At 45.3% G+C, this 13,343-nt stretch overlaps 1 protein-coding gene across 5 annotated transcripts in view; it reads left to right on the top strand.

Annotated features, from left to right (window-relative positions):
- SEMA3B (semaphorin 3B) overlaps window positions 1-13,343 on the top strand; it is a 268,305-nt gene that overhangs the window by 200,244 nt on the left and 54,718 nt on the right. For 3 of the 5 annotated variants that reach the window (XM_069206818.1, XM_069206816.1, XM_069206817.1), the window contains exons 5-7: window positions 7,773-7,892; window positions 10,992-11,085; window positions 11,184-11,306. In XM_069206818.1, the coding sequence (XP_069062919.1) occupies window positions 7,773-7,892; window positions 10,992-11,085; window positions 11,184-11,306 (337 nt within the window). The remainder of the gene's footprint in view (window positions 1-7,772; window positions 7,893-10,991; window positions 11,086-11,183; window positions 11,307-13,343) is intronic. The other 2 variants (XM_069206819.1, XM_069206820.1) reach the window with 1 other exon arrangement.

Here is a 13,343-nt window from a genome sequence, read left to right as displayed (position 1 = left end):
AAACTTACGGGGTTATCAATAACAGGACTTTGGCCTGTTTTTGAAAAATCACCTATCTGTGAGGGGGAGGAAGGAAGAATATAGAGGGCCCCATTTACAAAAATGTTTCTAGGAGCGGTTGGGTTTTTCTCTTGTCTTAGTTGTACCTTAGCCCTCAATAACGAGGTCTGATTCAAAAGCATTAACTTTCATATCCAAGTGTGACTTACACGTGATTTTCAAATAGTAAGCACTGTATGCGCACAGACTTAATTCACACACCTTTTTCAGTAAGTTTTAGATATTGGTCGTGAGATGGACAGAATGTCCCCCTGCGTAGTAATATCAGCCCACCCGTGCCCAGGCTGGTTGCTTTGCTCCTCCCACTCGTAGGTGCAAGGGATTGGTGGTGAAGAAAGCAGCAGACAGAGGGTGCATACTCAGTTTTAGCTGATATAAGTTAGTGGGCCTTGACATTAGTTCAGTATTGTTACTTTTTTAGAACATAATCTAATGTCTGCTTCTGAAAGGTACTGTTTTAAAGATGGCATTCTGGGCCAGAACTTTGCTTTGTTCATGATCAGCCTGGTAAGTGAAGTATTCAGTTTGAGGGGGGTATTTTGGTAATAGTGACAGATAATGCAAGTATATTAGTACCTAAATGCACTGTAGTCATTATATGGCCTCTGAAAGTGGAGAGAATGTGTGTCCCCTGCTGCCCCTGTGACCTTGGAGTCACACTTTGATTTCTGTAGTGGATGCACATTGAAGCCAGGAGACACCTGGCCACATCCAACTGAGGATGAGTATGGACAACTCCTTACAACCTTTTTAAAGGCCGCCCATCCCTGCTGTCACCTCACACGGCCGTGGCTGGCTGGTGCTCCGTACGGGTGGCCAGTGGTGGCCCGGTGAGACGAGCAGTTCACGTCAAAGGCTCTTGAGCCCGTGTCTGCAGGGGGACAGTTTGTGGAAGCTGCCTCCCAGCGTGCCCTCCGACCTTCCGAGCTGAGCAGAGGGCAAGGCCACCGATACCCCGCAGCCTTGTACTGGGGTTGCTCCCAAAACACTAGCTCATACCTGCGAACTGGCCTGTGACCACCCTGTGTCGCCGTCTTCACTAAACCAAAACACAGATTCGGGTGACGCGGCCCTGCGGGTGTGTGCTAACGGCAGCCCAAATGGGCTAGTGAAGCCCGTGGTTGGGAGGAGACGAGACTGGGACGGTCAAGCGAATGCAGAGGAAAATTGGACGTCAGCGTATGTGTGGCTGTGGAGCAGGCGAGTGGCCTATTTGTAATGCGGAAGCTTAGCAGTCAAACTTTAACATTCTGCCTGCGCGAGCTGCAGACATCACCAGGAACAGGCAGCGGTCTCATTGTCAACTGCTTGCTATCCACAATGTCCAGTTTATAATGTGACTATTTTGTGGCATTGTGACCCATGTGCCTATAAGAAATGGTGGTCACGATGGCTGCACATTAAGAATGTTATAATGGGAGTTTCTTGTCCCAAGCAGGCCTCCACCCAGTGACGTAACGTAAAATGTCGTGGGCCGTGTTGCAAGCAAAGAAAATGCCCGTTCTGACTGCCGTTAGGGCAGCAAAATACATACATTACCAGGGTTAAATTGGACATTCAGGGCTCTGGGCCCGGTGCTACTACACATGCTGCACAAATTGTAGCTATACTCCTGTGGGGAAGGCGTCCATAAAACGGCGTGAAGTCTGAGGATGGGTCTAAATACTAAGTAACTGGTCGGTTTAGCGGTCTACAAAGTGTTACACGGACAGAGACGCAGTACATTAAGGTACCTGTAAAGCGCTTTGAGGACTAAAAACAAAGGGCGCTGTGTAAATTGTAGTATGTCTGTAAACACTGCGCTCTGAAGATAGCAAGATCGGTATGAGGCATGCTGTGTCCGGAAGTGCTGTGAGGGCTAATGTGTTGTGTGATATGTTTTTAAAGCACTGTGAAATACGATGCTAGAACAGTGGTGTAGTCTGTCAGCGGGCTCTAAAGCGTACGAAGGACAGAGGCGCTGTATAGTATGTAACCTGTCTGAAAATTGCTTTGAGTTTTGAGGACAAAGAATTCCTCTGGAGGAGAGCGTCGATAGTCAGGGGCAGCCCCAGGGTCAAGAAAACAACCTGACCCTAGAGGGACTTTAGTCCCCCTTTTAACTAACTCGGGCTGCCCCTGCTGATTACCTGGGAGCCCCCCACCACACCCCCTTCAACCAATCGGCTCACCCCTCGGGGTGAGCGCGATTTTCAAAAAATTTCGCGGCAGCCACAGTTGGGCTGCCGGCCGAAACCGGTCCGATCCGGCCCGCACCTGTATTGGGGGCGCGCTATGCCGTGGTGCGCGCCCACTGCCCAGATGACTGTAAAGCGCTTTGAGTTTTTAGATCAAACTGCGCTGTATAACGTGCAGCGTGTCTGCAAAACACCGTGAGGTCTTAAAACAAAGTGCTGCATGACGTATATAACCTGCCTGGAAGTCCTGTGAGGACAGCGGTGCTACTTCAAAGCGCTGCGAGATCTGTAATTCCAGATAATAAAACAGTGTTCTCGTCATTGGAACACGACGAGCCAGCTGCGGAAGCTGACACTGTTAACATGTCTCGTTTAGGGAATAAACCGAGGCATTGTTTCAGAAGAGACAATGTTGGGGGCGGCAGTTTGGGGGTAGGGAGACAGCACATTCCTGCCGTGTGCAGTCTTGCTGTCGCTTGCTCTGAACACCCCCTGGAGTAATATTTACTGTCCATTAATCACGGGCAGCTGGCGCAGGGAGGCATCTCTTCTGGCGAGTTATTCCAGACATCTCAGATATGACACTGCTACGAGGGGTCCGGGGAAGGTTCCAGACTGCGGGTAATTACACTGCCCCGGCGCGCGGCCGCCTGCTCGAGCCCAGCTGGTTCGCCTCACCAGGCTGAGGGAGGAGGGAGGGTTTGCGTATGTGAGGACAAGGGGTGGTAGAGAGTAACAGGTGGGTTTACACTTTTATGAAGAACAGTGGTTGAGCAGGAGAGAGAATAAATGGATTAATTGTGAAACAAAAAAATGCGATTTAAAAAAAATATATATTGTTTTATTTTTTTCCAAACAAACCACATCATTATGTCGCAACTGTCTGTCTCCCATAACTTAAACAATACAACAAGACCGCAACATGTACCCTGTCCAAGCTTTGCTTCTGAGATACAGAATGACAGTCCAGTTAAAATCAGATGTGCCTCTTTTTTCCCTGATTAAAAAATCCACCGAAAAAACACTTATTCCTGACCCTGCTTAAGACACACACTCTAAATACATTCTAAAAGTTGGGTGATACTTCATATGCCTCATTTGAATGTACACTCGATGACGTGAGTTTCTGTATTATAACATGTGAAGTCATGGCGAGGGCCAGAGCTTAATTTGTAAATAACAACGTGCCGGTGCACAAAGCCCTCCTCCGATGCACGCGGCTGCTGTTTTTAAATGTGCGTGCGCGGAATACTGAGGCTGCAAAATCCGGAAGCCATCTCGGGCCTCTTCAATCCATTTAAAGCCACTCTCTGCCCTTCAGCTCACTCTTGCAGCTTTCTGCTTTCTCCCATTGTGATGCTTTTTCGTTTTTGTCTTCCTCCGTCTTTCCCATCTGTGTCTTTTGCTCGCAGTAAATACCTGAGGCAGAAGATTAAGCGCTGGCCCTCAAAAACAAGTGCTGGTGCTCAGCACTGGAAACAAACAAGCACAAATTATGCACTGGCGAGGGCACAAGAGTTATAGCCACTTGAAAGAACTATTGCTATTGAATTCATTGTTCTTTTTAGTTGAAAACTTACATTTAAACTGACATTTTCACCTAACTATAACATCACTTTAACCTTCTAGTGAACTTCTGAGGATTTTTGTAATGCAAAGTAAGATAGTATTACCATACCTAACTATAACGTCACTTTAACCTTTTTTTCATTGAATTTTTAGAAATTTTTAACATAAAGTAATATTTTATTACCATATGAAAGGTCAAACCCCACAGGTCATGCATGGTGGGGACTTCGTTGCACCCTCTGCCATGCACAGCCTGTGCCCAGGCCTTACCCTCCTGTAGGCAATCAACACCTTTGCCTGTTCGCAACAACCCACCACATACACTCAGGCTCTGCCCACTTTTGAAAATAAAAAATTAGACCCCGCAAGACTCTCCAGGGAGGCAGCGCAGTCCCGGTGCTTCTGTTGGGCTCCTGTAGGAGTCTATGGGGACATGCTGCTTGCCCCTGGAAAAACACAAAATAGCGGAAACCCAACAAATATATATATATTTTTTATAATTTAACCCAGGTCCCGCTGAGAACACCCAGAAGACACAGGGGATCAGGGAGCCCCGACCCTGCTCCTTATACCTTTTTTTTTCCTTTCCATACACAGAGTCCCTGGATTCTGAAATGGTGGATGTTGTGTCAAGTCAACTGATCGCAAGCTCCTGCAGGAGGCTTTTCCTTCCCTTAGAGCGAGGTGGCCAACCGAAAAAAGCCATCTCGATCAATCAGATTGCTCTATTATTTGAATTTGCGTGGTGGAAGGGCTCTTACGGGCCTACCCAAACTCAACCGTCCAGATGGGCAAAGATTTATAAACTTAATTTCTCAAAAACATTTGAATGGATTTACACCAAATCACAAAAAGCATGCTTTCTGGACCAAGATCTAGCTTTGTGCCAAATTTGGTGTAATTCCGATCAGCCATTTTCTTAATATCGCTGTTCAATTTTCCTGTGAAAAAAGCAAGGGGAAGTTGCATTTTGGGACACCCCTTTTTCCTCTGCCACCACTTCAGGGATCACCCCAAAACTTTCTAGGGAGGAGCTGAAATGGATTAACTTTTTTGGGGAAAGTTTCAAGATTTGTTAAATGGTGCCAAAGTTATTAGCAAACCAAAAAACTCTCTTCCTATGCTAACATGGTCCTAACTATATCTACTCTATGTGAAACCGTTCTTATGTCAACTGCTTGAATGCAGCTGGAAGTTTGTTCTCATATAAAGCACTCTGATACTCATTTGATTTTGTTTGTACTATACAAAACTTAAAAAAAAAATACTACACACAAAACCACAGTACCAAGCAGTCAAACAAATTACAAATGGAGCTCAGTGTCCCACTTCCAGGCCAAGGACTCCTAGTGGAGACAACCACCTCAACCATCTTTACAACAGTGGTTAGAGGCCCTGTAATTGGCAAATGCTGCAGTATTAAAAAAATCACATCATGTAACACTCGCTCTTTAATGGTCGATAGTGTAATTTCTAAAATAGGGTGCCAGAATACTGTGGATGAAATATTGCCCTACAAAAATGATTGTGATCTAAATATCGTCTACCAAAATATCCTGAAGGTAAGGATATGAAATGAAGTATGGGCCCGATGTAGGACCTTTTGTTTTGAAACTCGCAATTTGCAATCCGTTTGCAAATCACAAATTGCGAGTTGCGAAACAAAATGTACAGCAGTGTGAACCACACGGTCTGCAATTCCGAAATGGGCCGCAGGGGACTTGCCTCATTAATATTCATGAGGGAGGTCGCAATTTGCACCCCATTTGGGAGTGGCCACACTCACAGGGATGGTAGCCTGCTGGGGTCAGCACACCACCATGTCCGTGACTGCTTTTCAATAAATCCTTAATGGAAAACGGGCTCCATTTCAATAAGAAAAATGAAAAAAAATATTTTTATTCTTTCAGAGTAGGCAGTGGACAGTTGGACCACTGCCTGCTCTGAAAAAACATTTTCGCTGCATTCACAAAGGGGAAGGAGTCCCATCAGGACCCCTTCCCGTTTCTGAATGGGTTAACACCAATTTGAGACTGGTGTTAGCTGCGATTGTCTTGCGACCACATGCACAGTCACAAAACAATCATACATACCACTGCGACTTGAAATTAGGAAGGGACGCCCTCGGACACCACTTCCTAACTGCAAGTCGCAATCCCTATTTTGCAGTCAGTAACTGCATACCGATTCGCAAAATAGCGATGTTACATCGTACCAGGTCATTTTGCAGTCGCAAACGGTGATTTTGGCCTTTTGCGACCAAAAAAAAAAGGCATCATACATGGGACTATATATGTTTACTATAATGAACTCCACATGTGTGCACCTTGACAAGGTGTATGTCTTCAACACAGAGATGTAGAGCTTTGAATAGTAAGTCTGTACTTACATGTTTATTGTGATCTCTACTATAGTTCGGTTGTCAATATTTTGACCACAGTATTATTTGTAGTACAAATACTGTCCTCCGCACTCTGCCATACAACCCCTTCTTGGAGCACACGCCCGGCTGCCATTCTGTACCTCTCCCAATTTCCTTTTGTTGTTGTCGTTGCCATAGACTTTTGGCTCCAATTTCGCATCACTGCTCCTTAATCTTTTCTGTCCTTTTCACTAAGCTGCCGCTTTTATTGTTTGCTCATTAAATATTTGTTTAATAGTTGTACCTACATACCTGTACAGAGCCCAGGCACACAAAGTCTGCTTTGTTGGCCCCTCTAAAAAACGACTGTCAGTAAAACAGTATATAAAGGGACAAGAACTTCTGAAAGTAGAGGGTGAAATATAAGGCTGAAGGGTTCTGAATGCAGGGTAACATTAGACATATCTTTCATTTGGCACAGATGATTTCAGAATAGCCTGGGACAGACACGGGTGGGGGTGATAACACCTGGTAAAGCTGGAGGCTAGGTACCGTATTTGTTTCGATACATTTTTATTCATAAAGAGCAGAAATTGGGCATGGGAGATGGGGCTGGTTGTCCTCATGCGACATTTTGTTTGTCGTAAAAATAGAGTGTGACGTTGTGAGGGAGTTTAACAATCAGCAGTGTGAAGGTTTGCTAAAGGGAGTCTAACTCAAAGGATATGTTTTGCTTTTGAAAACTAGGAATCGACTACCTAACTGAATTCTTCTTCGAGCACAGAGTTAAAACAGATGTTTTCTGTAATGTGGATCCACATGCCCTTTCGCTCACCCATTCACCTGTTTACTCGACGAACCCTTTCACAACCTAGGTACCCGTGTACCCACCCAATTTAAGACCACCTTCTCGATCATCACCCACTAACCACGTTTAAAGTCACTGGTGCGCCCATCCACTAATTCTCAAACCACCCCACCCACACTTTTAATCACCTACTGCCTCTTGTATCACACTTTACAAAAAACAGCATGACTTAATATCATGGACTTCCTTCTCTCAGTTCTCGGACCCCTTTCTTCTCTCTTATGTCCTCTTCTTCCCTATTTTGTTCTGTCCTAGCGCTGTGAAGCAACCATAAGATGTTGTGAGCACCCAAGGAGACTCACTCATGAGATAACATCATGCTTCCTCCTTCCATCTTCCCTACCCTCTCTGTACCTGCGTCTTGTTTCCTGCTTACCTCCCATGTCTCCCTCTCTCTCTGTTTCCCACCTCAGTGTTTCAGGTGAGCCTTAAGAAGTCAAGCACTTAGTAACCCAGTGTTTCAATGTGACACTTCATTGATTCACCCACTCACTTGTTCGCTCACCAGTCCGCCCACTCAGTGTCTGCCTCACCTAGTTATTCACTCGCTACTTTGCTTACTAAACCATCCACTCACCTGTCGGCTGTTTACTGACTCAGTCATGTGCCTACTCATCCGCACTCACTCATCCATCTACTGGCACACACATTGGCTCACCTTCTTCTAGATAGACATTCATTCTCACGTGCCCTTATGTGCTGTTGTGATGAGCTCTCTGGTGCCTTCTTCTTTCAGAACGACTGCATGAACTTCGTAAAAATTCTGCACTCCTACAATCGAACCCATCTGTACACCTGTGGAACCGGCGCCTTCCACCCCACTTGCGGCTTTGTGGAGGTGGGACAGAGGTCTGAGGTAAGCAGAGGCGACTGGTGTGTCTCCTTAGGACTCCTTACATCGGCTCACTAGAGGTAACAGTGCCCGAGCAACCATTGCCTAAACTCAATAAGAGGTGGTTAGAGGATTGGTGGTGGAACAGTGCCAGTATTACTCATTCATTCCCAAAGTCAATGAAAGTGGATTTGCAGTCAAAGCCAAGATCGCTTTTTAACCAAATCAAAAATGAATACTCAGCTAAAATCAGACATGGAGAAAAAAACCGTCACCCTCAAGCTCTACTTGATATAAAGTTAGGCACACCACCCAGTAATGGCAAAGCACCATTGATAGCAGTGGGACAATAGAACCCCATTTGCTCAATGTTAGCCATTGTGGGAATGTTATTGTGGGCCAGTTGAAGAATTCTCTGTCCTTGGTACTGCAGTCTCCATGGCCAGCCCATAACCAAGACCGATCTTGTGAATACCTGTCGGACCCGGAATGCTGCTGGTTCCCCCTCCATGCCAACAGTACATTTATTCATCTGTGACATGATACTATTACCAGCTATTGGTGCCAAGACAATAGTTTAGCTTGAAAATGTACAAGCCAAAGAGGAACATAGCATACTCAGCAGTAGCAAGGGTTACAAAGTTCAGCAACTAGTTGAGGGCACGTTACACAGGCCTGGGAGGTCATTCATAATAATTTGATGATGCAAACTGAGCTGAAGTTGCGAGTATTGGGTTTGAAAGTTTTTAGGTAGCACTTCTTATAAAGATGTCGGTTTCCTGCATTTTTTCAGTTCCCAGGGTTGTTCTCTAGCTGCCATGAGTGATGTTGCAGTTGCTGTACATGCTGTACTGTCAGAACCAGTTTGCTTGTATTCAGGGATTGCTGCTAGAATTGCTGAGGCTTTCTTTGTGGGTAGATTTTTGCTTCAAAGTATGTGCTTGCTAGCTGCATAAATGAGGCTTTTCATCCCAAAGGCTTCGTGGGGATTCATAGGGTTTTAAAGTGCAGGGAGGGGTGCAGGAGGGAAGCATGGACCTAATTTTTGAAAAGGTTGAGTCTTGTTACTGCTTTAATTCACATTTGCAGTGTTGTCAAGTCAGCGTTTTTGTGCTCTGCTTGCTTGAACCGAGTTGGTATTATCAAGGTGGGAGAGCTTGTTTGGCTATCATGATTTACTTTGCGGTTAGCAGTCATTTACTTTTTTTTTAGAAGATGGTTTACAAGATGGACAAAATGGATTTTTGTACATGTTTCATTTCATCAGTGAATCCTATAGATTTCGCTTGGGACATTCTTCCTCTTGTGTGTGAGAAGAAGGCACAGTTCTTGATTTTTGATTGTGTTAATGCTGGGCCTTGTCATCCTGAACTGGTTCTTAGAGTCTTTGAGACAAAGCCACGTGTTAGTCATCCTTGATTTGATGTGAGTAAGGTAAGGCGCTAACAAGGGTATGTTTGGATCTGGACCTAACATACATCAATACACTGTATATCAGAGAGGCTTTTTCTTTGTCCCTATTTGAGAGACACAGCTAGAGGCTAGTAGCCAAACCATCCCAGAGGGTATGCAACGCCCTCATCAATGTGGCATGCACAGTGGCATCAGAAGCAGCTCAGACGTCCCACAAGGCCAGTGCTTCCATCCTAGCGCCATCACAAAGGGAGAGTGACTCCGGAGAATGGCTCAGTGACATGAAGGCGTCCGAAACTAGCTTGTCAGCTGCTGAGGGGTTCTATTATAATTTTACCAACTTGTGAAGTCACACGCAAAATATATATATTCTCGGCCTATGACCGGCTGCTGATTTTGGAGGCTTGGTCTGGCAGTGCCTACCTGTAGTGTCTTTGACCCATTTCTCAATTTGCACTGGTGTTTGCCGATGAAGCCCACCAGCTCTCACTTTTTGGAACCAGCACTTATTTTTTCTCTTCAGACATTTGCCGAGCGCAAGAGAAGGAGAAATATACAAAGGGGAAAGCAGGAAGAAGGAAAGAAAGACTGTCACTAAGGGAGAAATATTAAACATGAAAGAGTGTGATAAAGGGACCAGCCCCAGGCTTTTGAGCAGAGCTTTGGGCACCGGCACTCATTCTTTTACACATTAACTACTGCTTTGACCTCCATCATGTGCTTCAAGCTTGGTGACTCTTACAATAGGAATGACTGTCTTTGACGGGAAGCAATAAAGCCTTTGTTAAAGTTATGTTTTTAGGGACAGGATTCCCTTTTCTAGTACTGACAACAAATGATAGGTTTGAGACTGGGTGAAAGTTACTGCAGTCGAGAGGCCAGAGGATAGCCTTCCTATTGTGTCACTAAGGTCTGATTTGGGGGTTCACCATTTCATGAGGATGTAGTGTTGTTTGAGCAGATTTGAGCAGCAGAATTACCAACAATGAATGTAACTGGTGTCATGGCAGTGGTCAGGGGCAAATGAGGCTGTTTACCTACGTGAACTTGTAACTTACAAGCTGTTTTCAAAGAGGTATCTTCAAATCTACCAATGCCACAATATTGCAGCACACGTCTGAGAAAATGCTAAGAAAATTACCTTATGAAGAGGGAGCCATGCCAAACTTGCTAACATAATAAAAACTATACCTTCCCCTAGTCGTAGCACAAAGAACAAGTAGTAAAGAAACTAAAGGAAGGCCGCTTCATAATACAGCCTGAACCATAAATGACTGACCCTAAGTACCGCTTGCTTGTGCCCAGTACAACCTCAACCAATCCACATACCTAACCTTTAACCTTTAGACTCTGTATGTGTACAAAATGGATAGCACTTTGAAATTTTGGAGCAGAGGTGTTTCCTAAAGTGATATCTCTGTTTTCAAGATAAAATCATTTAAAGATTTTTTGATGCAGAACACAAAAAAGTAACAGAAAATGATAACATTTAATTTGTACTTTCTAAGTAATCAGATCTCGTTTTTGAGGGTCTTTTTCGTAAGTGCAACCATCTGTTACAACAGAAAGTGCAGCTAGAGGGTGCAATCTGTACTGTGGAAGTCCTGGTTCTCGAAGTGGCAGGCTGCGTTCCTGACACATTCCTGGGCCCCTTTGACTGGCGCACCGTATATGTCATTTCCTGTCTCCTGTCCTTGTCCCTCATCTCAGGAACCCGTCTTCAGGCTGGACCTCAGCAGGATGGAGGATGGGAAAGGAAGGAGTCCATATGATCCCAAGCACACTGCTGCTTCGGTACTTGTAGGTAAGATTGCAACGTGGCCAAATAGGGGGTGGGCTCCCAATAGTGCTGCAATTGTTTTTGGTTTATAAATGCTTTCTCTGTTTTTTTCTTCCACCCAGCAGGTGAGGAATTGTATTCTGGGGTGGCCACAGATCTGATGGGGCGAGACTTCACCATTTTCCGCAGCCTCGGCAGGCGCCCCTCCATCAGGACTGAGCAGCACGATTCCCGGTGGCTTAACGGTAAGGGTATTTCAGATTATATGGAAAGATGGCAGGCACAGGGCAAGGTCGTTCAGACACATCCCCTATGACACACAGATAATGGTGCCGGTTTGAGGCTTAATAGAGAGTACATAATAGCACCATCCAGGCACCACTGTCAAATACCTAAGGATACCCTCATCAGGCACCCTCCATATTCTCAAAGAAAGGACAAGCAGTCTGCATATGTCAATCAGCATCAGAACTTAAGAAACATTTGTTTAATTATCATGCCAATAAAGAACCTTAGAATTTGGTATTGTTAGGAACACTCATAAATTTGGGGAATAGGAAACGATGCAGAGTTATGTCCCACACTTTAGAGCAGTCTTCTTTCTTAATACCAACATTCTTCAAATATCCCACTCTCTAATGTACGTGCAGGTGTGACCGGCATGTAGAGTTGAAATACATGGGCACTGGACTCTGCGGGGGTCTAAACTGATGAGTGCGGTTTCCTCTGGGGTCCAGACTGGTTTCCACTGGGTCCATCTTAACAAGCGGTGGAGTTGGAGGATAACTGATAAGAATAACTCTAGCCCTCACACTTTGCTCTATCTTGTGCTGCCTCCTACCCAGCTTTCACATCACCATAGCTCAGTCTTGGAAAGGTGATGCACAGGCCCAGGACATTGTGTGGCTGTGGCATTCAGGCAGTAACAGAGCTGAGTACCACGAGCTGCAAAAAATACCCTTACACCACCCATCTGTTTCATTCAGCTTGGGGGTCCCTGAAATTGAAAACTTGTGTCAGGGTTCCACCTCCCTCAGTTTACCATGAAGGAGACGAAACAGTCGCCTACAGAGAAACTCATTGTCTCACTTGCATCACATTCTGCATCTGTGCAAACAACATCTTCTTTTCTTCCATCCCTGCCACCTCTTCGGTGCTTAGAGACAGTGGTTAGAGGTGGGGCCTGCTGGCACTCATTTTTGGGGACAGGCACTTATTTGTCCTCAACAAACTTTTATCCAGAGCAAGACGGAGGAAAAACAAAACAGTAGCAAAGAAGGAGAAAGTGGAAGATGGAAAAATAGTGACAAAGGGAGGAAGCAGAGATGAAATAGAACATGCACGAGTGAAATGAAGAGGCAGGGAGTGTCTGATGGTGGATTGATGAAACATGAGGTAGAATAAAGACTACACAACATTGGCATTCATCACTCTGTCCTTCAGTTGATCCGGCCAAAGGCTTCTGAACAATATTTTGGGCCTGGCACTTACTTCACAAATTAAGCAGTGCACCTCTTCTCCATCCTTCTCTCTCCCACATGGAACATGAAGCCGCTGGCAGCCCGGAACAGGAGAGAGTGGTGTCTTTATTAGGATGGAAACATTTACTTTCAGCTTTGCAAATAACAGACATGTCCCAGCAACCGCAAACTCTGCAGCTTCTCCAAGATGAAGCAAGGCTGGGGGAGGGGATGCCGCTGAAAGCCCAGGGCTGCATTCTTTCGCTTGCAACATTGGTTTTCACTGGCCTTCCTGGTGTTTGAATGTGTCACTGTGACAGATTTGCAGTTACAATTGCCCTGTATCCGGCTCCTCAACATTCCAGGCTTGGGGACATCCGAATACTAATGCCAGGGACAGACTGGCTGTAACGTTTACTGGGCTAATGCCCGGTCCGCCAGCTGATTAAAAGTGGCCACCATGCAAATTATTTCATCACAATACATCTCAAATCTCAGATGACATCATCAACCAAAGGAACATTCTAGAATGCCTGTTGTTGGTGATTGTTAGAGATGCAGGGCTGGGTAAAGAGGAGTGTTTTGTCTATGCACTGGATGGTTCAATTTAGGTCTTTTAGGCCGGGCTCTGGATGGGTTTAAACTACTTCAGCCCATGTGGTCAAATTCCTCGTTCTTGGCAGCACTGTATATGGAGGGCTTTCTAAAGCTCTGTTGTGCTTACCCTGATGCTCTTGCTTCCCAGTGCCCCCATGTAAACAAATGCTGGGCTGGACAGCTACTTCTAAGCAGCGCATGTTCACAGTGTGCAGCGCAGCGCGA

This window comes from Pleurodeles waltl, chromosome 9 (genome assembly GCF_031143425.1).
Source record: "Pleurodeles waltl isolate 20211129_DDA chromosome 9, aPleWal1.hap1.20221129, whole genome shotgun sequence".
Classification (NCBI taxonomy): Eukaryota; Metazoa; Chordata; class Amphibia; order Caudata; family Salamandridae; genus Pleurodeles; species Pleurodeles waltl.
Note: the sequence above shows the minus strand (reverse complement) of the source record. Positions and strands in the feature narration are given on the sequence as shown.